The sequence below is a fragment of the Cataglyphis hispanica genome, chromosome 25 (assembly GCF_021464435.1).
Source record: "Cataglyphis hispanica isolate Lineage 1 chromosome 25, ULB_Chis1_1.0, whole genome shotgun sequence".
NCBI classification, from domain to species: Eukaryota; Metazoa; Arthropoda; class Insecta; order Hymenoptera; family Formicidae; genus Cataglyphis; species Cataglyphis hispanica.
In genome coordinates, this window is record NC_065978.1 from 1,966,774 (window position 1) to 1,993,825 (window position 27,052).

General features: G+C 28.5%; 7 protein-coding genes and 1 long non-coding RNA gene across 10 annotated transcripts in view; 6 read left to right on the plus strand and 2 right to left on the minus strand.

Annotated features, from left to right (window-relative positions):
- Positions 1–292: 292 nt before the first annotated feature.
- On the plus strand, positions 293–3,197 carry LOC126858440 (FAST kinase domain-containing protein 4). The gene is made up of 10 exons (XM_050608777.1): positions 293–437; positions 631–775; positions 902–1,303; positions 1,365–1,514; positions 1,593–1,838; positions 1,916–2,057; positions 2,143–2,226; positions 2,299–2,463; positions 2,574–2,652; positions 2,874–3,197. Exons 2-10 carry the CDS (start codon positions 635–637, stop codon positions 3,085–3,087), a joined length of 1,623 nt encoding a protein of 540 aa, XP_050464734.1. The 5' UTR covers positions 293–437; positions 631–634; the 3' UTR covers positions 3,088–3,197.
- LOC126858478 (probable NADH dehydrogenase [ubiquinone] 1 alpha subcomplex subunit 12) lies at positions 1,185–4,304 on the minus strand. Of its 2 annotated transcripts, XM_050608844.1 has the most exons (4): positions 4,139–4,304; positions 3,809–3,891; positions 3,375–3,651; positions 1,185–1,289 (listed from the first exon to the last, which is right to left on the minus strand). In XM_050608844.1, exons 1-3 carry the CDS (start codon positions 4,231–4,233, stop codon positions 3,410–3,412), a joined length of 420 nt encoding a protein of 139 aa, XP_050464801.1. In that variant the 5' UTR covers positions 4,234–4,304; the 3' UTR covers positions 1,185–1,289; positions 3,375–3,409. The 2 variants fall into 2 exon arrangements, with proteins under 2 accessions (XP_050464801.1, XP_050464799.1); XM_050608842.1 differs by lacking the exon at positions 1,185–1,289 and having other exon boundaries at positions 3,265–3,651; positions 4,139–4,303.
- Positions 4,305–4,450: 146 nt separating this feature from the next.
- LOC126858461 (NADH dehydrogenase (ubiquinone) complex I, assembly factor 6) lies at positions 4,451–6,957 on the plus strand. 2 transcript variants are annotated; one of them, XM_050608812.1, is made up of 5 exons: positions 4,451–4,897; positions 5,327–5,549; positions 5,636–6,031; positions 6,167–6,361; positions 6,669–6,957. In XM_050608812.1, the coding sequence occupies exons 1-4, from the start codon at positions 4,782–4,784 to the stop codon at positions 6,344–6,346; spliced, it is 915 nt and encodes a 304-aa protein (XP_050464769.1). In that variant the 5' UTR covers positions 4,451–4,781; the 3' UTR covers positions 6,347–6,361; positions 6,669–6,957. The 2 variants fall into 2 exon arrangements, with proteins under 2 accessions (XP_050464769.1, XP_050464770.1); XM_050608813.1 differs by lacking the exon at positions 6,669–6,957 and having other exon boundaries at positions 6,171–6,355.
- Positions 6,958–7,100: 143 nt separating this feature from the next.
- LOC126858481 (barrier-to-autointegration factor) lies at positions 7,101–8,575 on the plus strand. Its single transcript, XM_050608847.1, has 3 exons — positions 7,101–7,268; positions 7,628–7,759; positions 7,998–8,575. Exons 2-3 carry the CDS (start codon positions 7,634–7,636, stop codon positions 8,142–8,144), a joined length of 273 nt encoding a protein of 90 aa, XP_050464804.1. The 5' UTR covers positions 7,101–7,268; positions 7,628–7,633; the 3' UTR covers positions 8,145–8,575.
- A 771-nt stretch (positions 8,576–9,346) lies between these two features.
- On the plus strand, positions 9,347–11,966 carry LOC126858446 (lariat debranching enzyme). Its single transcript, XM_050608784.1, has 5 exons — positions 9,347–9,781; positions 9,876–10,167; positions 10,328–10,428; positions 10,578–11,428; positions 11,525–11,966. The coding sequence occupies exons 1-5, from the start codon at positions 9,585–9,587 to the stop codon at positions 11,605–11,607; spliced, it is 1,524 nt and encodes a 507-aa protein (XP_050464741.1). The 5' UTR covers positions 9,347–9,584; the 3' UTR covers positions 11,608–11,966.
- Positions 11,967–12,313: 347 nt separating this feature from the next.
- On the plus strand, positions 12,314–14,421 carry LOC126858476 (uncharacterized protein C16orf52 homolog A). The gene is made up of 3 exons (XM_050608840.1): positions 12,314–12,729; positions 13,237–13,449; positions 13,720–14,421. The coding sequence occupies exons 1-3, from the start codon at positions 12,627–12,629 to the stop codon at positions 13,905–13,907; spliced, it is 504 nt and encodes a 167-aa protein (XP_050464797.1). The 5' UTR covers positions 12,314–12,626; the 3' UTR covers positions 13,908–14,421.
- A 1,100-nt stretch (positions 14,422–15,521) lies between these two features.
- LOC126858425 (ubiquitin carboxyl-terminal hydrolase 10-A) lies at positions 15,522–20,987 on the minus strand. The gene is made up of 9 exons (XM_050608738.1): positions 20,608–20,987; positions 19,476–19,665; positions 17,774–19,153; positions 17,474–17,672; positions 17,092–17,344; positions 16,920–17,006; positions 16,667–16,831; positions 16,346–16,586; positions 15,522–16,253 (listed from the first exon to the last, which is right to left on the minus strand). Exons 1-9 carry the CDS (start codon positions 20,623–20,625, stop codon positions 15,970–15,972), a joined length of 2,817 nt encoding a protein of 938 aa, XP_050464695.1. The 5' UTR covers positions 20,626–20,987; the 3' UTR covers positions 15,522–15,969.
- A 4,589-nt stretch (positions 20,988–25,576) lies between these two features.
- LOC126858483 (uncharacterized) overlaps positions 25,577–27,052 on the plus strand; it is a 182,473-nt gene continuing 180,997 nt past the window's right edge. Inside the window, exons 1-2 of the long non-coding RNA XR_007688678.1 lie at positions 25,577–25,778; positions 26,090–26,223. This is a non-coding gene — a long non-coding RNA (uncharacterized LOC126858483). The remainder of the gene's footprint in view (positions 25,779–26,089; positions 26,224–27,052) is intronic.

A 27,052-nucleotide genomic window follows, 5' to 3' on the forward strand; every position in this document is an offset into this window, starting at 1 on the left:
ATATATAAAATATAACAAAAAATTTTACTGGCTTGGAATATTTTTTTGATCTAGCAATTTTTTATAATCTATTACATTTTTCTTACTTTATTATTTTAAAGAATTATTAATTTAGACCATATTTAACTCATTTTGTATGTATATATTTTACAGTATTTTATCATTATATTTCGTTGCACATTAAATCGATTAAATTATATTAATTATATTATAATATTTTTTTAAATAAATTGAGATATTTGGATAAAATTGATAATGATGATATGCATTGATAGGCAATTTTTACCTTGCATCAACATCTCCTCGATCTCAACAATCGACTTTAATATTCCTTATGTCTATGGTCGAGAGTCGAAATACATTACATGGTGATCATCTAACCTAAGTATGCCTTGATGCACCGGGAATAGTTAACAATAACATCTTTTACTTTAGTGGTAATGTTATCTTTTCTTATTTATGCAGAATATCATGTTATTTTTATTGAACAATCTCTTTCGGCGAATAAAACTTTGTCATGTGCGTGAGCTACGATTGTTTCGCACGTGAATTAACGGGAAAAACTAACATTATTGAAAATTCTTTTCTGAGATGCTCTAATTGACAGTTATATAAATAATCATCTTACAGAGTAATGACAATGCTGCAGTTTAGTGCGACGGTCTATACCGCCACTGCCAGACTCACATCTCGTTCGTCCTGGCGTTTTACTGCACTCATAGCTAGTAATTCCAGCACAGCAGTAACCAGCGAGCATTCTGCTGTCTCTATAAAGGTAAAGACATAACTCATCATGATTCAATCTTTTTTCATGGCATTCAATCTCTTAATTTTTCAATAACAACCATTAGCATTTGAGTCAGTTTCTTGGTAGAAAATATTATCGATGATTTGTGTTTAGGAAAACGATACTACTAAATTCTCAGATATACAAAATAATATCCCACATAAAGAAGAAAAGCAGAAATCTGAAAGTATGGGAATCCAGACGAAGTTTTATCCATCAGAAAAAAGATGGTTTAGTGAAAATGACACAATATTTTCCAAACAATTTCAAGCCGCTAAGTCTATAAATGACTTGCTAGATTTAGCAATGTTGTCAAATCTGTCCATGAATAATGCATTGAAACTTATATCAAGCATAACTAATCAAATAAATAGTGGGAAATCACAGACAGTTGATATTGAAGCTGATGAAAGATTTATTCATCTCAGAAAGATAATCAAGTTTGGTAACAAAATAAAAACATCAAATGATGATCTCTCACAATACTCTCAGTTATCCACACCTGCAATGATTAAGGTAAATATGATATTTATATTAGTGCTAAATATATATGCATTGATATATTCTTTTTATAAAGGTGATAGAATCATTGAGAGAACAAAGAAAGAGACATACACCACTATTAAGAATGCTGTCATATAATATTGTTAAATACAATCTAACATTAACCATGCAGCAAAGTGCAAATCTGTTATATAGCATGGCTGTATTAAATTTTCCAGATAAGGTATTCATATATCTATCTATTATATCAATATATTGAAAAAAAATATATATTAACTTTTCATGATAAATGGTATAACAGATCCTGTTGGAGAAAATCACATCTGACTTATTGGAATGTATACCAAAAAGTACCAATGCTGTTACAAATACATCCATAATAACATCGCTGGGATTTCTGCGTTATAAAAATGAGGATGTACTCAATGCGTTCTGTAACACATTGTTCAAGAAATCAATCAATTATAAATTTCACAATTATTCATCGATATTACAAACATTTGCAGCTTTGCAGTTTAAATCAGAGAATGCAAGCTCGTTTATCAAGGTACATGAGAATTTTATATTATTTCTATTATATATTCTCTTTAGCTATAAAAAAAGTATATTATTTTTATGGCTTAGAATTTCGCGGCACAATCAGATCCATCTAAAATATCTTCAGCTGAATGGTTGGATATTGTTTGGTCCTTAGCGGTTTTAGGTGAAGTACGGCCGCGACATGTAGAATTCGTGCTGGATTCTACATTTATAGAAGAGTTAATGGGTTTGTATCTATTATTGAATTATATAATTGATTTAATACCATATTAAATATATTAATAATATTTGTTACTATGGTTTTTGTATAGGCTCTTCAAAGTTAAATGTTTCAAAGAAACTAAAATTATTAAATATCAATGCTGTTGCACAGTTCATGCTGAAAGATTATAAAGGTAAATATTATTCAGAAATGTATGTATTGATATACTTTTAATTCTATATATTATAAACATTCTAAATTGCAGGACCTCTTTTGAATAAAGATTCAGAAGTTTTTAATAATATACCTTTAGTTAGATCAAAAGAAAAGCAAATGTATATAGATGCATTGTCAGAGACACTAACAAAGTTATTACCATCCTCGTCTTATTTCAAAACAAATCTTAATACGAACATGGGTTTTTTACTAGGTAAACATTTTAATATATTAGTAAAAAGAATTCATAATGAATCAATGCATTATTCTATTAATCTTGTTAGCTAGAATAACTAAAAGAGAATTGTTTTTTATTATTTTTAGATGCAGAATATTGTATAAATGATCAGCATAAGTTTATAAAAGTTGAAGATTGGAATGAACAATCTAAGGATGTAAAAAGGTATGTCTCATATGTTACAATTGCTAATAAAGAATTAATTATTAATTTCATTTTCAAATATAAATATTAATAATCGAAAATTATATTAATAACTTTAAAGTATAATTTTTTTCAAAAGAAATAAAATGTTAATAATTATAGAATAGAAATAATAATTTCATTTATAATATATTGACACAATCACAATTTCTATTATTCACTAATGAATATAACCATTTTAGGATAGCAATAATGGTGCACGATTACCATGATTATTGTCGAGGACAGAATGATCTCATAGGATCAACGTATTTATATACTCAACTATTAAAAGCCAGAGGATACAACCTTATAACAATTTCTTATGAAAATTTTAGTATACAGGACAAAATCGATAAACGGATTAATTACTTGAAGAAATGTATGGATAGTGTACAGGAAATGAAATCTATATAGTGCAGCATTGATCCTAGTCTAATAAAATCTAAATAAATATAAAAAAATGTACATATCATTCTCATGATTTTGTTTTCTAAAATTAAAAATTGATATTAAATGCCATTGTCTATTGTGGCTGTATTATGTTTTATCTTAAATATCATACTATTGCATTAAAGTGTTCAAAATCAAAAATACATCTTGTAAATATTATTTAAATATTTAACATTTTTTCTTCATGTTGCTAGTCATGCTTTATTTACATATTAAATAATATTTTATTTCAATTATTACAAATAAACTACCTTTTTACTGATCATTTTTCTTTTCATAAAATTTATCATTGTGGTGGTTGCCAAGGTTCAATTTTTGGTCTTGTGGTACTGTAGGGCATATAAGCCTGATTGGTGCCACTCATATTTTGTTGATGATCTAACATCCATTTGTATTTCGGTCTGAATGGATCTTTATGTGGTGGTAAATCTGTTTTATAATGTAGCCAACCAAACCATTCTGCTGGGACTTGCGAGGCGTCATAATTTAATCCAACTTTATCGGCATATATCACCCATCTATTACGGCCTATAGAGAATATTAAATAAATATAATATGCAAAACTGAAATAATCTTTATATATATGTAAAAATTCATAAAATGATATAGTATCATACATTAATCTATATAAATAAAATTTCATCATAATACCATAGTAAATCAGCATGTATTTAAAAAAACTCACCTACAAAATACATGTTATTCTCATAATATCGATTTCCATATTTATCTTCTCCGATTAAGGTGCCAGTCTTTAGGTCATCCGTCCTAATCATATAGTAATCAGTTTCAAGAAATTATACTTAATCACTAAGAATATTAAATTAACTTTCATTTTTTTATATAATAAAAAAAGCTTTTTTTCTACAAATGAAAATTATAATACAGGTCAAAGTTATAATCAGAGTCAAATATAGAGTAGATTACACAATACTTATACGTAATTGAAAACAGTCAACACACAATATTATGAAATGTCTATTATATTGTTGAAATATTATAAGGTAATAATAACCTGAATAATGTTTTCACGGAACCGAAAATTCCACCATTATCGCGTATAATGCGAAAGAATGTGGCAACTTTGTCTAATCCTAATAACTTTGCCATATTTATATATATATATATTTCTACGAATGAAGTCGGTAAAATGTCAATTCACCAGTGTCGCCAATATTTAAACGATCACAATACCTACTCACCCACATGTGTCAACCATTTTGTTTCATAATTAAAATCTAGGAATTTATAATTATTATATAATTTTATAATTATTATATAATTATATAATTTTTATTTATCTATTGGTTTGTTCTTTTTAGCTGAACTGGCTATTGCATTTGATTGCACTATATCCTTTTTTTTAGACCCATATATTCTTGCACTTGCTTGCATTATCTTGAACTAATTTTAGTGCAGTTCTAGTGCAGCCCCAAGTCAACTAAAAAGAACAAATCACATATCTATCACAGATAATCCTTGATTTAAAGAACGTAGCTTTTGCTATTATTTTGGATATACACAGTATATATTATAGTCATTTATAGGTTATTTTTATCGTGCGTTTTGTCCGAAAAATTTTTTATGTGATGTCGCCGATATAATTTTTAATAATCGTTTAATTTATCAGATTTAATAAAAATTCTTAAACTATAATTATGACTAAATTGTCATCGATTATTGAACAAAGTGGGCGATTGCAATTACGGCGTATAAACACGACTGTTGCAAAAGAAAAACAAACACCATCCGAATATTGTTTGCAATTAGTTAGGTATTTACTTTTGCTAAACTGTATTGTACACAATAAACAAAAATTGTACACAAATAATTTGTCGCATATAGATATATTCAAGTAATAATATTCTATACACAAATAAAAAAAAAAAAGAGAATGTTAATAGATCTCCAAGATTGTATGACTATATTAATTTTAAACATATTTCTATAAAAATTCATGGGTTACAAAATTTTTAATTTTTAGAAAAAAATAAATGGATATATATGCTTAGATATTCCATCTTATACCTTTCTTATATTTATATATTTTTTCATAGTTCTCTTATATCTTTTATATTCATATATTCTCTAAAATATAAGATCTTATTTTTGTTTCTCACAAAATTTGCAGAATATAAAATAATTATACTTGAAATGTGCAGAATTTAATTTACAATCGTATCTACACATCTGATCTTTCTAGGAAAAATGATTATGAGAACTTTCTGTGTACATTATTACTTCCGCATAGTATTAAATCGGCGGCATTTGCTATACGCGCCTTTAATGTCGAAGTGGCTCAAGTGGAGGATCAAGTGAGCGACAATAAGATAGGAGCTATGCGATTGCAATTTTGGACAGATGCACTAAATAATATTTATAACAATGAACCACCTAGAAGCCCTGTATCGCTGGAATTACACAGGGTAGATGACTAGAATAACATTCATCATTCCATGACATTATATTGGGATCAAAGCTGGGAATTAGAGACCTTTCGCATCTCTTGCAGATTCTTCAGCGACACAAGCTTTCTAAACATTATTTCAAACGCTTGATCGACGCTCGTTTAAATAAATTAAGTAATTCGATATTTGTGGATTTGGAATCGCTCGAAAAGTATTGCGATTATACATCATCGTCGATATATTTCCTACTCCTGGAGGCATATGGTACGGCAAACGTCAACGCTGATCATGTGGCCAGTCATTTCGGCAAAGCGCATGGTTTAATTACTTCGATACGGTCTGTACCGTATAACGCTCGTAAACGAGTTATGATATTGCCACAGGATATTTTATTGAAGAACAGCGTCTCCTCAGAATCCGTCTTTCAGGGACAGCCAAGCGCTGGACTTAAAGAAGCAGTATTCGAAGTCGCGTCTTGCGCCAAACAACATCTAAACGTGGTATCTATCGTTATTAGATAAATAATAACTTAATAAAATTATATGGAATTTAATTAAGTATCGATCTTTGCATCTTGTATATTTTTTGCATGTAAGACTTGGAGTTTTTCATATATGAAACCTTCTTTGTTTTAGGTAGCGTCACTTAAAAAGACAATGGAGAAAGATTTTAACACGATATTTCTACCAGTAGTTTGTATAGAAAATTATTTAGAGGAACTGCGAAAAGTCGACTTTGATGTTTTCCATCCGACTTTACAGAGAAGAAAGGGTTTTCTTCCATTACAATTACTTTGGAGAAAGTTATGGTCTTAATAATTAAAGATTGATGTAAGTTTAAGATAGAGCATTTATAATATGTTTTAATTTATTTTACTATATTCAAAACAATTATATTAAAAATTTAGAATTATAGAATATTTATATATATAATGAGAAAAAAAATAAAAGAAATGGCTTTTGGTTTACATTGTACAAAATTTTGCATTCAGATTGGCTAATTTGTTCAAATATATATTTGTATTTTTTTTTTTTAAATTAACCAAGAATTTATATAAATTTTTATTTATATCTAAATCGCAATTTATATTCGCAAAATAGCGCAGATTTTAGTTTTATAGAAATAATTCTTGTGCAGATTTTTTTCCTATATACCGGAGCAGTGTTCCGAGTTGGATTATTATATCAATTGGACAAAATACTTATTGGCCAGTTGAAAATGAGGTTTTGATTGGTTAATCCTGATTACCTAGTTCCTATATTAGATTTTAAGTTAACTTAGGCGATCTAAATGGTTATGTCCAATCGCACTTCATCTAAATAAATCTTTTCCATCCATATATCTTTCACCACTCAATATTAATTTAATTTTTTACAAAAAATATACTAAAATTATGTGATATGTTTAACGCACACGTATATATGAATAGATATCCATGTTGGCGAGGAAATCTTTTTTCTATTTTTATACTAAATAAAATTTTTATAGCGATTGAGAATTTATAATTATTAATTAAAATATTTGCACATGACAGCACGGTTAGGCTAAAGAAAGTTGTGACGCTGTAGCTAACAAATGTTAATATTGTTGCCACTCTATTTGATATATATATTCCGCGTTTGACGAAGTCTGTGTGATTCGTTTTTTGATTTGATCAAATTCATGAATCATTGCTGATCGATTAAAGTATAAAGAAATAACATTGTGCATTTAAGATTTTGTATTTAGCAGAATTTGGTAATAAATCTGATAATTATTCTAGCTTAACAGAAAGTTGCAGTAGGATAATCTAGTTAATTATCATAGATAACTATTACTTAACCTTATGCATTGTTATGAAATTTCCGTTCAGTTTGTGTTTATATGCAATTCTTTTTAACTTGTTCTGTCTGTTTCTAATGCATTATTTCTAAATATATTTTAATGAATATCTCTGCTGAACAATGAATGTTTCATTATCTGAAGATTATAAAATTCTAAACTCTTTTTGAATAATCTTTTTTGAAATAATTTTTTTTATTTAATATGGATTAAATTTTTTTTAAATTTATAATAATAAATTTTAAAACAGATATTGAAATCTTTCTTTTTTGTAGATCAAAATGTCAACTACATCACAGAAGCACAGGAATTTTGTGGCAGAGCCAATGGGGGACAAACCTGTGACTGAGCTCGCTGGTGTTGGAGAAGTCTTAGGGAAAAGATTAGAAGCTGCAGGTTTTGATAAAGTAAAATATATATGTATTATTTATATCTAATTATAACATAATATCTAATTATTATTATTTTACATTGCAATGAAGATAGTTCCAACTTTTTTGTAAATACAATAGTCTAAAAATATATACAAATATAAAATTATTTTGATCTATTTGCATATAGATTGAAATGAAATTAAGAGAATAATTACTAAGTTTTATAAGTTATTTGATTAGATATAAGTTAATAATTGAATTCTTTGTACAGGCATATGTAGTACTAGGACAATATTTAGTGCTAAAGAAAAATAAGGAATTATTTCAAGAGTGGATGAAGGACGCATGTTCGGCCAATGCAAAACAGTCAACAGATTGTTATCAATGTCTAACTGATTGGTGTGAAGAATTTTTGTAAAGTAATTGTGACATAAATTTAACTGAAAAATGTTTTTTTTTAAGAACAGAATATTAATAATATTAAGTATCATTTTATAATATTAACTAAATAAGATTTAAATTTGATTGAAACATATATTTTTTTAAGAGCAGAATATTTAATTATGTAATATTATATACAGCGTTCATATAAATATAAAATTTACATTACATCGTTAATTTTATAAAACTGTAAAACTGAATATTCTGTTTTTAAAAAAAATATAAATTTCAATCAAATCTATGAATCTATATATCTATTATAATTATAAACATTAAGAAAAATTGTTGCACTTTAATCAGTACAAAAACTAAAAAAAATGTGCAGTTTTAGATATGAGAACACTGATAGGTCTAAATACAATTTTATGTGAACATAGAAAAAAAATAAAAAACTATTCTTTACTAAAATGTGATTATGTATGTGTTGTATATGAAAATATTTGATATTTCTGATTTATGTGTCACCAATAGTATAAATATATATTGCATCAGTGTTCATTTTTATATGAGTATACTTCAAGAGTTTAATGATTCAACTTATACTTGATTCAACACTTCCCATAATAAAGTATATATTATTTTTGTTAAACCTAATCTAAACAGAGGCCTAGTTAAGCACTGGCCAATTATAGCCATTTGTCCAAAGAATAGAATGGCTGTGATTGGCCAGTATAATATTTAATACGTATTAAAGGTGAACACTAGGCCAATGACGCAGCTATCCGCGATAAAATAGTACTTAATTCTTTTAAATATTTTTTTCTTTTTTAATATTTACTTTTTTTACTGTCCTTTATTGGTCAATCGAAAGCTATTTTATTATGTAAGTACATTTTGAAACGCAATCCAATAGTGTTTTACAAAGGCTAGAGATCGGTCAAACTGTTAACGATTTCTGATTGGCTCCGTCGCCTGTGGTAAAACCGGAAGTGTGAGAGAGAAAGATATGTATAGCTAACCTAACCAATTTAGCTATAACTATGCTATACTTTAATATCTCTGATTATAAACTTAATTTTAAGTACAATTGTGCTTTAATATTCATTACTTAATTTAAATCAAAAGATATATATCACATTATTGTATTTATTCAACAATCAAAATAAACTTCCATCAAAAACGTCATATCCGATTTTACCTCACGACGGCATATTGTCGAATCTCTGGTCTCTGGTTAAGGATCTCTAGCAAAGATCAATAGTTTATCTATCTCTATTTTTCTCAGTCTATGTCGTATTGTATTTTTGTAACGTTTTATCGATGTACTCATAGTGTACTAAACTGTTTACGAGGATACACGTTACGAGGATTATAGATCTGATAGCCAGATATATACGTTTAAAGAAAATGTATATGACATAACCTCTCAAATTGTAAAGATTTTGACTTTAGAATTCAATTCAATTTAGTTTTAATAATGAGGATCGCCGTGGAGGGTTGCGCTCATGGCGAATTGGATATTATTTATGAAAGTATACAAGAGATTGAAAAAATAGATGGCAGGAAGATAGATTTGCTTATTTGCTGCGGCGATTTTCAAGCTACCAGAAATTTAAGCGATTTAGAATGTATGGCAGTACCGGACAAATATAAAGATATATGTACATTTTATAAGTGAGTACTCCTATCTCGGTAAAAAGACTCGTTAAAAATGTTCAATATAAAATTTACAATTTATTTAATATAAATTATATATTTTATCTTATAGATATTATTCGGGTGAGAAAAAAGCTCCAGTGTTAACCATTTTTATTGGAGGCAATCATGAAGCATCAAATCATCTTCAGGAACTACCCTATGGAGGATGGGTCGCGCCTAATATTTATTATCTTGGATATGCAGGTGTAGTACAAGTGGCTGGAGTTAGAATTGCAGGCCTTTCGGGTATCTATAAGAGCCAACATTTGATGCAAGGGCATTATGAAAAACCTCCATATACTGACAGCACCATTCGGAGTATATATCATATCAGAAATTTGGAAGTCTTTAGATTAAAACAGGTAAATATTGATTATAATACGAGAGATTGATAAAATTACATGGACTATAAAAAATTAATAGAATTATATAAATAATTAACTGTAATTATGTAATTTTAGATAAAATAAGAAAATTTTTAACATGTTATATATAAAAGATTTTTTTCTATATTTTTTTTAGCTCTCTGGCAAAATTGATATTTTTCTTTCACATGACTGGCCAGCAGGTGTGACAAAATATGGAGATGAAGACGCATTGTTAAAACGAAAACCATTTTTTAAGTAAGGAACTTCTGTTTTATGAGAACTTTATGAATGTTGGCTCTCAAAATTTTATTATATGAAAAAATAGATGAATTTTAACGTTATGAATTCACGTTATGTTAAGAGATTTAATATTCAATCATTATATTAGATTATATGTTTTTCAGAGATGATATAGAAAGCAATACACTTGGTAGTCCTCCAGGTATGGAATTGTTGGAACGCCTTTATCCGTCTTATTGGTTCTCCGCGCATTTGCATTGTAAATTCGCGGCGCTCATTCCCGAGAAAGGAGGAGCACGAGTAACGAAATTCCTAGCGCTAGACAAATGTCTACCAAAACGGAAATTCCTTCAAATATTGGAAGTACGTTCACAAGAGGACGGTCTGATACAATTGGATTATGATCTTGAATGGTTAACGATACTATACTTAACGAATCACTTATTGAGTGTCAAGAACAATATTCATTACATGCCCGGTCAGTATGGCGTTGGTAGATGGACATACACGCCTACTACGAAAGAGAAACAAACTGTGTACAAGAAATTTAACTGCAATTTAAAAATTCCTCACAATTTCACTCGAACCGTTAAGCCATATGATCCACATGATACATACATTCGAGTCGAGCAGCCACGATTGCTGATAAACGATCAGACTACTCAATTTTGCCAGACGCTGGGCATCGACGATCCGTCCGCTTTATTGCAGATCATCGCGAGCACTATTCCAAAAGATAATAACAAGTCAAACGAAATGTCGATGGAGACGTCTGGCGAATACATGTCGGAATCGATGGAGATTTCGTTTGAGGAAGACAGCATACTTAACTCTACCTTTCAGGAAAATTCGAAAAATAAATATTTCGTCGACAACTCACCGAATTTGTTTCCAAAAAGCGATAACGATGATGAATATCATAATTCGAGTTACAACTTGGACACGAGTAAAAGCGCCTTGGATGATAATAATGTTAATATTCCTATGTCTGTGGATTCAGCTTCGATGAAGGATGGTGAGTAATATTGTTGATTAAAAAGTCAACAGACTAGAGAACGTAGAAGGAGAGTAATTTCGAGATGATGTTATTAAAAATGATGTTTTGTTACAGGTAATGGACAGTGTGTACAAACCGAACCAAATTGCAAGAAATTTAAACGTAGGAATTATTCTGTATACTCTAATACACTTTAACTGTAATAGTGTTTACTTTATTAGATATTTGCATCAATATTTGATATTGTTTTCACTATTGTATAATGGAATTCTGTATTATACTTCCAATTAGTATGTAAATAATATAAAGATTTTTTTTATAAAAAGAAAAAAGAAAGAGAAAGAAAGATTATACTAGGCTAACAAAAAAATTTTGTACATCTTTCATCCATAGTTTTTATCATCTTTATCAACATTCATTACAGTGGTGAATTATTAGATTACAGATACTGTACATTTTCTTTCCTGTATTAAATTTCTTCTCTTTCACATACTATAAAACTTATATTAAATTGTATATAATTTACAATGAATAAATATTTATTATGTTTGATCAATTTCTCTTTTATTTATTGATTATATCTGATTAATTTTATTTATTGATTATGTCTGATCAATAGATTTTTCTTTTAATTTCAAACAATATCATATGTCTAGATTAATGTATAAATTTCTGTTTATTTTATTTATCCTTTCGGATTTTGTGTTCCTATTTTTTGATTATATTTAGAAATATCTTAATAAATAAAGAATTTAATAAATTAGAAGAAATATATATATATATATATATATATATATATATATATATATATAAAGATATAATCATTTGTAAACACATTCGAAAGATAAACGATTGTTTGATTAATCGAGTATCGCCCATCCCTACTTGAGCAGTCGAGCTTGCCTCAGTAATTGCCTCAGTTAGTAAGCGCGCTGTGTCTGTGTGAGACAGTGCGATACATGTGGATTTGTTTACTTTTGATTGTTTTGATTGTTTTATTTATCTACATATAACGGAAGGTTGACAGTTTATAAATAATGATACTTGTGTATCTTCGCGAACGGATAATTCGATTTCCTCGAACATTGGAGGACGGTTATATTACACAAAGTAATTGACATCAAAATGTCACGACGCTTGTAAATATGGTGGCAAGTAAACGTGCTTCGAACAAAGTGTCAATTCTTTCTGATTGTCGATTATCTTAAATCCAAAAATGGACAAGTTGACTATCATCTCGGGAATACTGTTCCTACTGGCAGATATCTCTGCCATAATAAGCATTGCCATGCCAGATTGGATCATCACCGATGTCGGCGGTAATTGCGACTTTGTTTTTAATTTTCAACAAGCAAACAATTTTTTATCATGAATAATATATTTCTAGTCATTAATTATTTTTATGTTAATGAGATACGAATCTATTTTATGATAGAATATACATATAATTGTTTCAATTTGTGAATCGAAATAACACAATCAAAATAATTAGTATATAAGGTTCTGAATAATAAATAAATAAGAGTCACGTATTGAGAGGAAAGCGCAAAAATTATGTAATTCTTCATAAATCAAGTTGAATTTATTAATTAAACGTACCGTTATTGATTGTATTGTTTCAAATTACTTAGACCCAATATGGGATCGCAATTTTTAATTAATAAATGTAACTTAATTTATTAAGAATTATATAATTTTGGCGCCTTTCTCCCAATACTGACTTTTATTTGCCTGTTTTTATATTTATTCATAATTAAAATGTTATATGTTATGTGAGAAACTATATATTATGCAAGTATGATTTTTATCTCTTTTTTTGTCAACAGGTGATACAAGACTGGGTCTCATGTGGTCATGTATGACCTTGTATAACAGACCACAAGTTTGTTACAAGTCAGATCTGCAATCAGAATGGTTGATGGCACTGGTCTGCATATTTGTAGGTTGCATTTTGATAACAGCAACCATAATATTACTGGTCATTTCACATTGGGATCGTAGTGTCATTCCTTATGCACGTTGGGTAGGATTTGGTGCAAGTACGTAAGAAATATATGATATTTAATATAATATATATAAATATTATTATTCATATATTTATATAAATACGATATATAAAGTTATGAAATAATAATATTATGCTTTATAATATGATATATGTATATATATATATATATATATATATATATATATATATATATATATATATGTGTGTGTGTGTGTGTGTGTGTGTGTGTAATTTTAAATAACAAAAACAGTGCAGGTAAAATTACATTGTGTATAATAATTGATATAATTAAATTCTCCAGTGGTACTATTCTGTCATGCAGCAGTTATATTTCCCATGGGGTTCCACATTGACGAAATTGGTGGGCAACCATATCAATTGCCTAATTCACATCAAGTTGGAATCGCATATATTTTATTTGTCCTAGCACTATGGATCACAGTAATCTCTGAACTTTTTGCTGGCAAAGTTTGTTTGCCACATTTTTAGCATTGTTCCGTAGGACAAGTATTTATTAATTATATTCTTTTGACATTTACACTTATACTATTTGTATATACTACTTATACTTATAATATTATATACATTAATGATATATAATATTTATCTTGTAAAAGGAATAATGTTATATATATACAATGTTATACTTTAAATGGGTCGTGCATAAAATTTTGCTATATCTTATACTATATGCTAAGTAGATTAAAATATAGGAAAGATCAATTGCATTGATATTAGAAAGAAGATTCCTTCCATCATTGAATAAATCTTCCATATTAATATAATTATATGGCTAAAATCTATTAAATATTATCACTGTGCATCATATTTATATCTATCTGAACTTAAAGGTAAATGCATGAAAATTTCATAAATGATGTATATATGTTTGAATTCTATGTATTTTAGAATTTTTTCTAATGGTGAGTAATACAACAAAGAGATTTTAGATAAAAGGAAATTTAAAGGAAACCTAAAGTGAAAATATAATTGAAAGTATGTATATATATATATTTTTTTTCTTAATTATAAATAAATTTTGTATAACACATATATATATATATATATATATATATATATATATATATATATATATATTATATTTATTTACAAAATTCGAAATAAGTGAAAGTTATGTTTAATGTATAGATTACAATTAGATTCAAACTTAGAGTATTTCTTATTTATATTATACAAACATATATATACTAGTTATACAGCGAATGTATATACTACAAAGTTTAATATCAGGGAACTAAAACTTAAAGTGAAAATATAATTGCTTTTTTTGAAATACTATTTAACACAAGATTGGCATCGCAAATAAATGGTATTTTATTTGCATACAAAGCAAACAATTGGATTATAATTACAAACTGTCATATATCATAGATAATATTCAAACATAATAGATAAATAAGCATTGTTGAACACTTCAGTTTTAAGAATTAATATGTGATATAGTATCACATACTTAGGAAAGATTAAATATATAAAATGTTCAATAATCTTACATATAATTTTCCTGACGAGTTTTTCATCTTTTTGCCAGCTTTTTTTAAATTATTGAGATGATTTAAGTGATTTAATGAGCATGAAATCTATAGAAATCTAGTCAAATAAGATACATGATGAACATATGATTTGTTATACATGATTTGAAAATATAAAAATATGTAACATGCATATCGAAAAATGGTCTGGCAAGTTGGAATTGATTTTCATTGTACAGCAGGATCATATAAAAAAATAATCTACATTTAATGTATGCGTCACTCTCTCTATCTCTATATATTTTATACACACATTATCATAAATTTCAAAAATCTCTCGCACTTTTGATTTCCTCTAAGAATTTGGAAATCAGTAACATTTACAGTTATCTTCAGAAAAAAGAATATATATATACATATATATATATATATATATATATATATATATATATGTATGTATATATATAAACACACACACAAGACACTCCTCTAGTATCTCACAAACTGCAACGTATAAAGCATTTAATATATATATATATATATATATATATATATATATATATATAAATATATAATATATAATATAACATATATAATATATATAATATAATATATATATATATTATATATATATATATATATATATATATATATATATATATATAAAACGCTGTTATATAGATCCACTAAAAAATGTGAACCCAGATTGAAATACCCAACGAGTCTTAATTTCGCTTATTTATATTTATTCTAGGATTTTAAGGAAACTATATATGTATAGAACTTGTAACAACAATCGTAATAGGAATATTTCATGGAAGTACTATAAGAGTTTAATGTACGTCTATTCTTTCCATGCTATTACGGATAATATAAAAACTCTCTGTATTTTTTTGTAGATTTCTATTTAAATACAAATATCAACAAGAACTTCAAAGTTATAAAAACAGGTGCATGTCATTCCATTTCAAAAAATTTACACGAAAACTTTCGTGAGCGAATATTCCATTCCAAGTGGAACATATGTTTTGCTTATACAAGTTTTCGTATTAAATTTCTTAATGGGTTTTAGTACTATTCAATTGGTTACCGATAGTGTCACATCTTCGATAGTAAAGTAGATAAGGTACTCTAGGCGATGTGGGCCTCAACACATTACTTTCGGGTACGCTCTTCACTGCACTATCATCATACCTCACCCAAGATCCATATCCGATGTGAAAGGCATCTGTGATGTAATGACCTTTGGTAGCTTCCTTTCCATCATGATACGTAATTGCAAATAATTTGTACTGTTTTTGCTTCGGCCCTAGCTTTTTCACAGTATTTGGTGATAAAAATTCTGCAAAAGAATTTCCATGTTATGCTTGCCTGATCAGGTCATGGAGATTAGAAGAGAACAAAATAAATTAGATTTATATATCATATACTTACTGCCATCAATTTTTAGATCTATAGGAAATTCCATGCTTTTCAATATTTTTGAACATCCATTGGAATATTTATCAAATTTGTAAACAAACCATTTTAAATGTAATATAAGAATAACAGGCAATTCTTCCAAGGTAACTTGTTTCCATGCTTCTATCTGTTGCCTTGTTTTAGTACATGTCATTCCTTCTAATTGATCTTTTCCAACGAGAATTTCAAGAGCATTTTTTACGGACTCAGCTTTCTATAACAAATTATATTGGACATTATATATAATTTCATATAGTCAATTCAATTAATTTAAAAAATTCTTAATATACTAACTTGCACATCAAGTTGTAGCGTAAAAAAGGGTTGAACGTTATCTGTCGGCTGTTCTCCTGCTCTTGATACTCTGGATCGCAATTGTCCCCGAAATATGTCTGACAACGGTGTTCTTCCAAACTCTGTACACCGAGTGACGGCACCTTTATTTTTTGGCCCCATTACCTACATTGACATAAGAATAAATAAATAAATAAATAAATAAATATATATACATATATATATATATATATATATATATCAGCAATTTTACCTGCCATTCTTCTTCATCATGACCACAACCGACATTATTCTCTGTGTTAGTGATTGCATTTTGATCATTATTAACCAATTTCATCAACTAGAACAAATTACAATCATTAAAAATTATAAATCTTTTAATAGTTCATATTTTTACAATGAATAGGATGTATATAAATCCATACCTCTAGCATTTCATCATTAATGCCATTTAGAAGACATGATAGGAACTCTTCTGCATCTTCTTGCCGTCCTTCCACAGAAAAGGCACCAGCAGCAGAGGTATGCTTTAACATTGTATATATATATGATGGTTCAAAAGCGATACCACTATGTATATCTATGACTGTATCTTCTCCTCGTTTGTTCTGAACTCTATCTTTTCTGGGCATGCGAGCAGCCTCTGTCAAAGGTGTAAACTCGCGAACAAACTTGACCCTTTTTAACAAAAGGAAATAATTTAATTTGCTTGTAATATATTATTATTTTGCAGATATATAATGTTGTTTTTGTTTTAGAAATATTAAGAGTATTGAGATATTATGATCACTTATTATGATTACTTACATATTATCAATCAAGGGAGTAGCAGAATTCTTGCCCCGATTTTTAGGAAGTGGCATAGCTTTGAGTAGATTATAAAATGGTGGACAGGCTAATAAAGCTTGCAAGATACTATTAATATAACAATAGTTGCTGCGATTGATTAATCCTCTTGGTAACAAACTTACAGTCTGTTTATCCATTTGATAACTTGACAAAAATTCTGAAAAAAATCAATTTACTCTTAGCATTATACTTTTAATGTATGTTCATTTGCATAAAAATTTTATCATTCTAAAACATTGGATTGGCTTTTGTACTTACCACCTATCCTATATGAATTTGGATCATCATAACAATTCTGTAACATGCCATTCTGCAAGATCTTATGATCGTTTACTATGTTTGGCATGCTGGATGAATCGTTTTGATTCTTTGGTGCGGAATTAAGGCTTGTCGATTCCTTTTCAGTTGGTATTTTTGATGAGTTATTCTGCTCAATTATATGTATCGTCGGTTTATAAGATGTGAGTGTCTGTGTTTCGGTGCTATCTTTTTTCAAAAGGCTAGCATAAGATCTGGGAATTGTAGTCGCAGATGTAGTAGATATTGGTTCGGACAATGGAATTTTTGGCATGACTGATGAGTAATTTGATGTGACTGAGGAATCATTCGGTATTTTATGTTCAACAGTATTATCTTGGGCATCTTTTAGTACAACATTCTCCTCAATATTCATTTCACTTTTATCTGCCTTAGTAGGGACAGATTTAGGCAAAGTTTGTGTAACAATCGTTGTAATGTTAGATGTAGCTTCATTTTTAAACATCTTATCCACCTCACCATTTTTATTCATTTCAACAAGATTGTTAGTACTTATGCATGGTAAATCAATTTGTGTACCATTGCAATTTTCAGTCCATACAGTATTGTGTAATATTTTTACATCTTTCTCACTGCTAGCCATAGTTTTTGTACTGGCAGTGTTTTCGTTCATATTCTTGACAGATTCCGATGTAGAATTATTTACATTGGTGGCAATGACATTGTTAACAATACTAGTTTGCAAAGAGTCGTGGTTGTTCTTGTTTACTTGATGATTTACTGTTTTATTCATGCTTTGTACATGTTCATTTTGCACTTTGACGATTGATTGTTTTATGATTTCTTGGTTTGATTGTTCCAATGACACAGGTTGTGATTGTCGTACACATCTGTCCATCTGTGGCGGATTCGGAGGATAAGTCGCTTGTGTGTGCGAACTAGATGAAATTGGTTGTGCGTTTGGATGTGGATGAAGGATCGATGAATACATTGGTGGTGGGTAATAAATTTGTCCAACAGCTACCTGATGCTGTTGTGTAGAAACGGAATGATGATCGGGGTAAATGTACATGATTGGATGTATTTGTGGGTGAAATTGCGCTTGATCGCCCATGTATCCTGACTGCACTTCATTAGTGGAGTTAATTGCTCGATTATAGTTCTCTCTTCTCATACCTCTGCCCCGATTGTTGCGGCGTCCGTTTTCCCTACCGTAATTCACATCTTGAATCTCGACACCGAGATTATATCCAGGATGGTGATATGTCAGTCCTGACATGAATGGCATATGACCATTTGTAGAAACATTGTACACTGCTTGCCAGTCATTACACAATTGTGTCATCATCTGTTGCGAGTAGGTTTGTGTTGGTGGCACAGCTGTAAATAAAACATTTTTGAAGATTATCATACTTCACAAAGTTTTCTAAATGTGCAAATATCTTTTTTTTATAAAAAATTATATATATATATATATATATATATATATACATACATATATATTCTTTATTTAACTATATTATAAAATATCATACATAGAAAAACAACAGAACAAAACTTATTTATAAAATAATTTTATATGAGAAAATTTTTTTTAGAATTATTTATACTTTTTTATTTTATATATTGCATTCTTTTTACATCATGACATTGCATAAGAAAATGATCAGAAAACAATCAAAGATATAAACAGCATCTTTACCATTATACCAATGTTGTTGGTGAATTGCTGGAACTTCTGTTACTGTAGCAGAATTAACATTATTGTTATTACTTTCTGTAGCATTCCATGGTAATTTTAAAGTATCGGTAGTGTCAGATCTGAGGATAGTTAATATTTCATGTTTATCTTTGTCAGTTAAATCATGTAAGTCCAAAAATTGAAGATCCATCTGAAAAAGGAAAAATAAGAATACATATGTGGAGATATTCAAAGTGAATTATTAGAAACTGCTTTCTAAAATATTTTCATAAATATTGATTTTACACAAAAACGTTTAAGACAAAAATAATTTTAAAAGGGCTACATTTTAGTCATCTTAATTTTTTTTTAGAAGAAAGTGCCAAAAAATGTTATAAAAAGTTTATTAAGATTATATTTATTAAGATATCCTATAAGGCAATTTCTAATGACTCACTCTGCATATAAGAAATATTAAAGTAAATTATTTTTATTTAAATTATTTTTAAATATTTTGTAAGAAAATCACGTGTTATTATTCTATCTTTGTTTTTATAATTGTATAAATTAATCATCTATTATTTTTATTTTATTAATTTTATATTCTAAGAAATAGAGAAATATGCTTATTAAATTGTACATAATATATTAATATCTTGTATAATAAATACATTATGTATTTTATAAGAGAGAGATAATGTAGTTTTATACAATTTTTTTACTAAATAAACAATTTTTAATACAACCTTCTAAATGTGCAATGTGCTAAAAATATACTTAATAAATGTAATATGTTATAAAATATAAACGTTGGAATGTTTTTTTTAATGAGGAATTATATCTGAGATTAATTTTAAATTACAATCTCAAAATTGATTTCGCGAAGGTATCGTTAAGCGACGCACGTGAGGAAGCGTTTCAAGCAAGAAACGTGGTAGTTTGTTTTCAGCCGTGGATAACGCGAGTCAGTTTATCAAGCACTTTGAAAGATATCTCGAGAAATTGTGACACACATCGCGAAATTAACGAGAAATACTCGCCGAATTCAACCCGGGCGACGCGAGTGACATAACCTTGACAGCACAGTTGATCATGCGGGAAGCAATGTATTTTTGCACTTTAACACGTTTGCGAATTTTAGAGAGGGACTTACCTCGCTTCGAGTGACCATTCTCACGTCCACAATCGGTACAAAACATTAAAAATAGCACGACCGTGGGGTTTGGGGGGTGATCCGGTGATCGGCAGGATCACAGGGTCGTCGATGTGATGCTCGGCGATATTTTAACCGCTTCCCGATGGCGATCTCGATTGCGCGAATATAATGATTATACAAAACTAACTAAATTACACCATCGAACACGTTTCGTCGTAGGTATTAAAAAAAAAATATATATTTCCGCCGATTACGAAGTGCGAGCGATCATGCTCTCCGGCATTCGCACGTTGAAAGCACGCAGTGAACAGCAGTTACAGCAGTGAAGAGAACTCTGCGCCAGAGAAGAGAGTGAAGTCTGCCGTTATTGCGATGGCGCGACTGGTATCTCTAAAAGCTTATTCACATGGTTTATATAGTCGGTGCAACTTTCGAAAAATCGTTTTAACCACAGTCGTGACCAATCAGCTTTCAATTTTTGGGAAAATACTAGTATAAAATTACCTGCGCCCCTCCTCTCGCACCAATCATTAAGAAGGTTCTTTCTGGAAGGAATATTTCTCTGAAAAAAAGAAAGATCCATTAATCATGTAAAAGTTTTAGCCTGTAAAGTAAATAAAACCTTTCTTATCTATTCATGCCATAAAAATTCCATAAAAATTTTTGAAAAAAAAAGAGAAAGTAACTGTCAAAGACCATAAATACAATCTTAAGCGCATTTTTAATAAATTGTGAGAATGCTCGAATGTGATCGATTGATTTGTTTATGATATTAAAACTTAAATCAAAATTAAAATTAAAAAATTTAAGATCTATTAAAATTTTCTCACGTATAATGTCTTTTACGAAGAGTAATGAGTTCTAGTCGGCTTTTTGATTTGCCATATATGCAGTTATATAGGAAAAGAGTTCAAAGAATGAAAATTTTTTAGATGAAAATACACTGTAATAAATCAGTTTTTTGTACAAAATTTATGGACAAAAGGTTTCAACAAAGAAAAGATGACAGTATAGCACTAAATAATGCATACAGTGACATTGTGCTCTGATATTTCAAAAGTTACTTCCGCATTAGTGTGCTTTGAAAATATAAAATAATACTCAATAATGTAAAATACGTTATTAAATAATCGTAATTATACAAATATTAGATACGAATTTTATTGAATGTTACTATAATTATATGTATCAAAGCCAGTAATTTATCAATATATATATATATCTATATATATATATATATATATATATATATTTATATGTGTGTGTGTGTTGTGTGTGCTTCTCTTATATCAGAAACATCAGAAGATGAAAAGAAAATGAAACTTTTGCTTTTCCTTTCATCCTCCTATGATGATTGTTTAAACAATGCAGAAAAATAATTTTTTTTTTAGTGGAATAATCAACAAGATAAACAAAAAATTAGCTAATGCCACAAAGGCATAAATGAAGAGTTTTAGCTCTATCGTCGATAGACGAAAAAATATTTTTTTGCACATTTAAAATTGATTATTTCAAAATTTATGAAACGTACTACAATTATTTTGGTCTCGTTTAATTTTCTACAATTTTTATTTTGATATTTGTTAAATTAAAATAAAAAAAAAACGCATACTTTCCCTGATTTTTTGTAAAAACGTATAAAATAATCGTGATTTCAAAGATTTTTGGGCGCTAACTTTTTAAGGAAGTTATAGAAGAATTTTTTGATCCATGTTTATAGGAGACTTCTTGTTCAGAATTAAATTTTCTATTAAATCTCAAAGTCTAGCCGCAAAGATTTAGGCCTGTTGCTATATAGGCATCTCACCGGAAGTTACTGAAACTAATCAATTGTTTTTAAACGCATATAGAAAGCAGGGAAACTAAAATATCTTGTAATAAAAAAAATTCTTCTTTATTTTTATTAAATAATAAAAATATCTTGGATTGTCTTTAATCGATATCAAAATAAAACTGCCGAACGTCTTTGATTAGAAGACGTTCAGATTAAGACGAAGATGCTCTTCGTGTACGTTTAAAAATGATTAATTAATTTCAGCAATTCCTGTTGGACATATCCTTTACGCGTTTGGCAGTAGTGCTGCCCACATGATAGCAAGCATATATGTAAAGCCAGTTATTCAGCAAATAAAAAAACATCGTATGCAGCTGGTTCTAGAAGTTATATAAGAAATTTACAATCTTGACCTTTATCTATGACAAAGGTGCAGGTAGTAAAGATGCAGATAACAAAGACGCTCAAATGAAACAATGCCTACATCAGCTTTTCTTTTTTTACCCTATGATATTTTTTATTGTGTGTTCTATTTTGTCATATATTTTGTGGATAGGAATTTTTAACTTTCTTTTTTAAAGAAATTAAAAAAAAATGTTTTTAAAGAAGAATACTTGTAAAAAAAATAGAAGTGTAATAAAAATAGTAGAAGTAAAATTATTTGATTCAGTCAGTATGTATGTATTGAATCATATACATAATTCTAATGTGATTTATATAGGCATGCATAATATAATAAATTATATATATAAATATATATAATATATTATTTATTTAAATATATATTATATAATTATGTTTAATTTTAAAAATGTCGCCAGTAAATAAATTAATAAACAAGTGTTTATACGACCAAACTAGCAATTTATTGTTTGATTATTATATCACGACGTTTTGACCATATGGTTTTGGTTCTTATCAAGTGAAAGTTATAATTAAAAAGTAGAAAGAGAAAAATCGAAATGTCAAACTGACATTGTGTCAACTACTATGTTTGGAATACTGAGATCAACTGATCTGATAGTGATCACAATGATAGTGGACACGTCAGTTTGACATTTCGATTTTTCTCTTTCTACTTTTTAATTATAACTTTCACTTGATAAGGACCAAAACCATATGGTCGAAACATCGTGATATAATAATCAAACAATAAATTGCCAGTTTGGTCGTATAAACACTTGTTTATTTATATATTATATAAATTATATTATATAGATGTGTGTATGTGTATATTAATATAATAATATTGAAATATTTATTATATTTGTTATATATGAGAAATGTCTTGCTTTTTTTCTTAAAGAATGATTATTTGTAATATTCTAAATATGCATAACTGAATAATCTATATATCATGTATACTATCTCTCTTATATATTACTTTAAAAAAAAAAAAAGACACAAAATATCGAATTAAATGTATAGCTTATACAAAATAGAAAAATACGATGTTTAAAGAATGATCGAAAATATAATGTAACAGTTTTGATCGCGTATTATCGAATCATATACAGGGTGTTTTTGAGTTAAATAGTCAAACTTGAAATATAAATATAGAAGCTCAAAACCAAAATATTTTTCTTCTGGAAATATGCTCGCAAACGCTTTGTTCAAGAGATATTGATTCCTTAAAGTTATAAATATAAAAATGAATGTTGAAAAAATTTAAGTTTATCCCCTTTATTACTTTGCAATAATCAAAATTTAATTATTAAATATTTTTTTCAAAGTGGTAGTCTCTAGTCTGGAAACAAGCATTGCTCTCGATGAGAGAACGAATGGCTGACTAAGCGTCTATAATGTCCTTGAACACTTGTATTATCTTCCGTTTTAATGGTTGAAGATTTACAAGCATTTCATGCCCTTTTTGTTTGAGAGTATCTCTTGCAAAAAAATTTGATACTAAATCCAGTGATATGACAGTATATTCATTCCTATAGTTTCTATAACTTAAGAAATCAATATCTCTTGAAGGAAGCGTTTGCTAGCATACTTTCAAAAGAAAATTATTTTTGTTTTGAAGTTCTAAATTCTTAATTCAAGTTTAGTCATTTAATCCGAGAGCACCCTGTATATATCGTGCTGTTTCCCTTATTTGGACGTCGAGTGGGAAGAGCAATAAAATACGTTGTCATATTCGAGAAGAAGCTTATATATATTCGCTTTTCTTCCAGAAGAACGGATTCTGCCTTTACGACGATAAAAGAAATGGGAGAAAAGGGGGAGAGAAAGAGAGAGAGAGAGAGTTGTGTATGCATTTTTGGTAAACTTCTCTTCTTGAGTATAAAAGCAGCTCCATCACACATGTAGTTTTGCGAGCCCCATTTCTAATCTTACATCGCATGCATTATGCATTGGCTGACCCAATGCGTTGTCCGTTTGACCGTATCAAGGCGATGAAAAGTGTTTTTCTTACATAACGTTAGTAGAATGTGTGTGAGAGTCATTACATTACGAGCACAGTTTATATTAAAGAAGAGGGCGGCTTCCCTTGACGACGACGGAGGCTTTTCTCTTTTATCCTGTAAATAGATAGGGATATGAGAAAGTAATGCATAAATATTGAATGTAAAAAAAGTTCTAAATTTTGAGGTGATAAAAAAGCGTTTAAATTTTAAGACATGTAATTTTCGAATATTTTTATTAATATTGCAGCAAAATTTTTTAATATAATTTTTTCACTTTTTTTTTTTAGCCTCTATTATTATATCAATCTATCGCTATATCATATCTGCAAGTATCATTATTAAATATATTTAATAACTAACCGGAAATAAGTTAGCGCTGGATATTCATATTTTTTAATAATTAACAACTCAAACAATTGCTCCTTAATTGCTCCGTCAGAATTCATAATTGCTCCCCTTTTAAAATTAATATTTTTTTAAATATTTACAAAAAACAAAATTTATTATTATAACTTATTTCCGGTTCATAAATATATTCAAATTACGTTTAGTAATTACGTTTAGTAATTTCTATTATCCATCGAGCAAGTTAAGTCGATAATATTGAAATAGATTGTATTTATCATTCGAATAAATCGCATTTACTTTTCGGGTAAATCGCACTTATCTTTTGATATCATTGATGTGTTTTCTAAGTTGATCGTTAGATGGCGATACCTTTTAAATATTTTCCGCGCGAAATCGAAAAGGACATGGCTTCTCTCTCGGCTTCTCTCCGGCACAAAGCATTCCCCGGTCTTTGGAACCAGCGATGCTTAAACCGCGAATGTGTGGGAAGTATCGCCTGTTGCGTTCGTTCACGCGGAATTGCAAAAACTAAATTCGACGGAGCCTCTGCCTGCGGCGATGATTAAGTTCTACGTATAATGCCATTGATGTACTTTCAATGCAGGAGAAAGAACTCTTGATTATCGATTTGTTGGGTATAAGATTCATTTTTGTTTCAATTTATCCATCATTGACTTTAATAATTAACCTTGTTCTTTCGTGTGTTTTTATGTTATTATCGATTATTATATGTATTATGTTAGGTTATGTATTATATGTATATATTAGATTATATATATATTGATAATTAAGAGCCCATACTGTTAAAAGATTGTTACTATTTATAATGACATTATCTTATATTATTTGTGAATCTTATTATAATGTATATATTTGATGCTTTTTATTTAAATTTATTGTATTGTAATATTATAATATTGTATTGATAATATTAATATTTTTTTAGGTCATGTATAGTTGGAAATTCTATGTTGAATTAAGTTGGAGATTCTATATATGTTGGAATTTCTGTTTCCATCTTTTCTCTCTGTCAATTGGCAACTTGGCTTACAATCTGCAATATATGATATTTTAAGAGACGTAAGTTGATAATCATTTTAATAATTTTAAATGAAAGCATAAATTCTCTCTATATATAGAATAAATATATTTTTTCTTAAAAAAAAAGACTAAAATAATATTCTGTTTTTTTCTAATGCAAAATTTTTTTTTTGTCAAAAAAGGAAGGGAGCATTTCATTAAATGGTCATACAAATTTCTAATTGAATGTTTACATTTAACAGTTTAATATGCAATAACAATCACAGGTGAATCTCAATTGAATACAAGTAGTTATGACACAAATGATTATATTATAGTATAATACATATCAGTCGAAAAATCATGTTAAATAATAATTTCAAATTCGACATCGAATTCTCGCGCTCGTTAAAATTCGAATTGTTAATCGTGGACGACCTGTTCTTTTTGTTGCAAGTTTGCGTCATTTATCGCAGTGAACGATAAGCATCCCGTGTGTTATGCGACTTAGATCGCATGTCTCGTTACCTGCCTTTCACCCCTATGTCCTACATACAAACGCTTTTATAAGTCATTTATAATATTTACAATGGTGAGCGTATACGCGGCCACTTTACCTGCCGGACGCTGCGCAAAGCGAATAAAAAATAACAATGTTTTAATTGTCAGATCTTGTATCGTAATTTTGCGGCACACATTAAGGATTATAATTTAACACGAGTAGCTTTGCAAATATTTCATTATGACACTTTCTTTTCCGCATATTTCTCGACAATCATATCCATATTATCGCACGCCCAATGTGACAATATTCATTTTAATTCAATAAGATTTTGTCAAATTGATAATTTTTATTTGGCAATTACGTTGCTCTTACTGAAATTATATA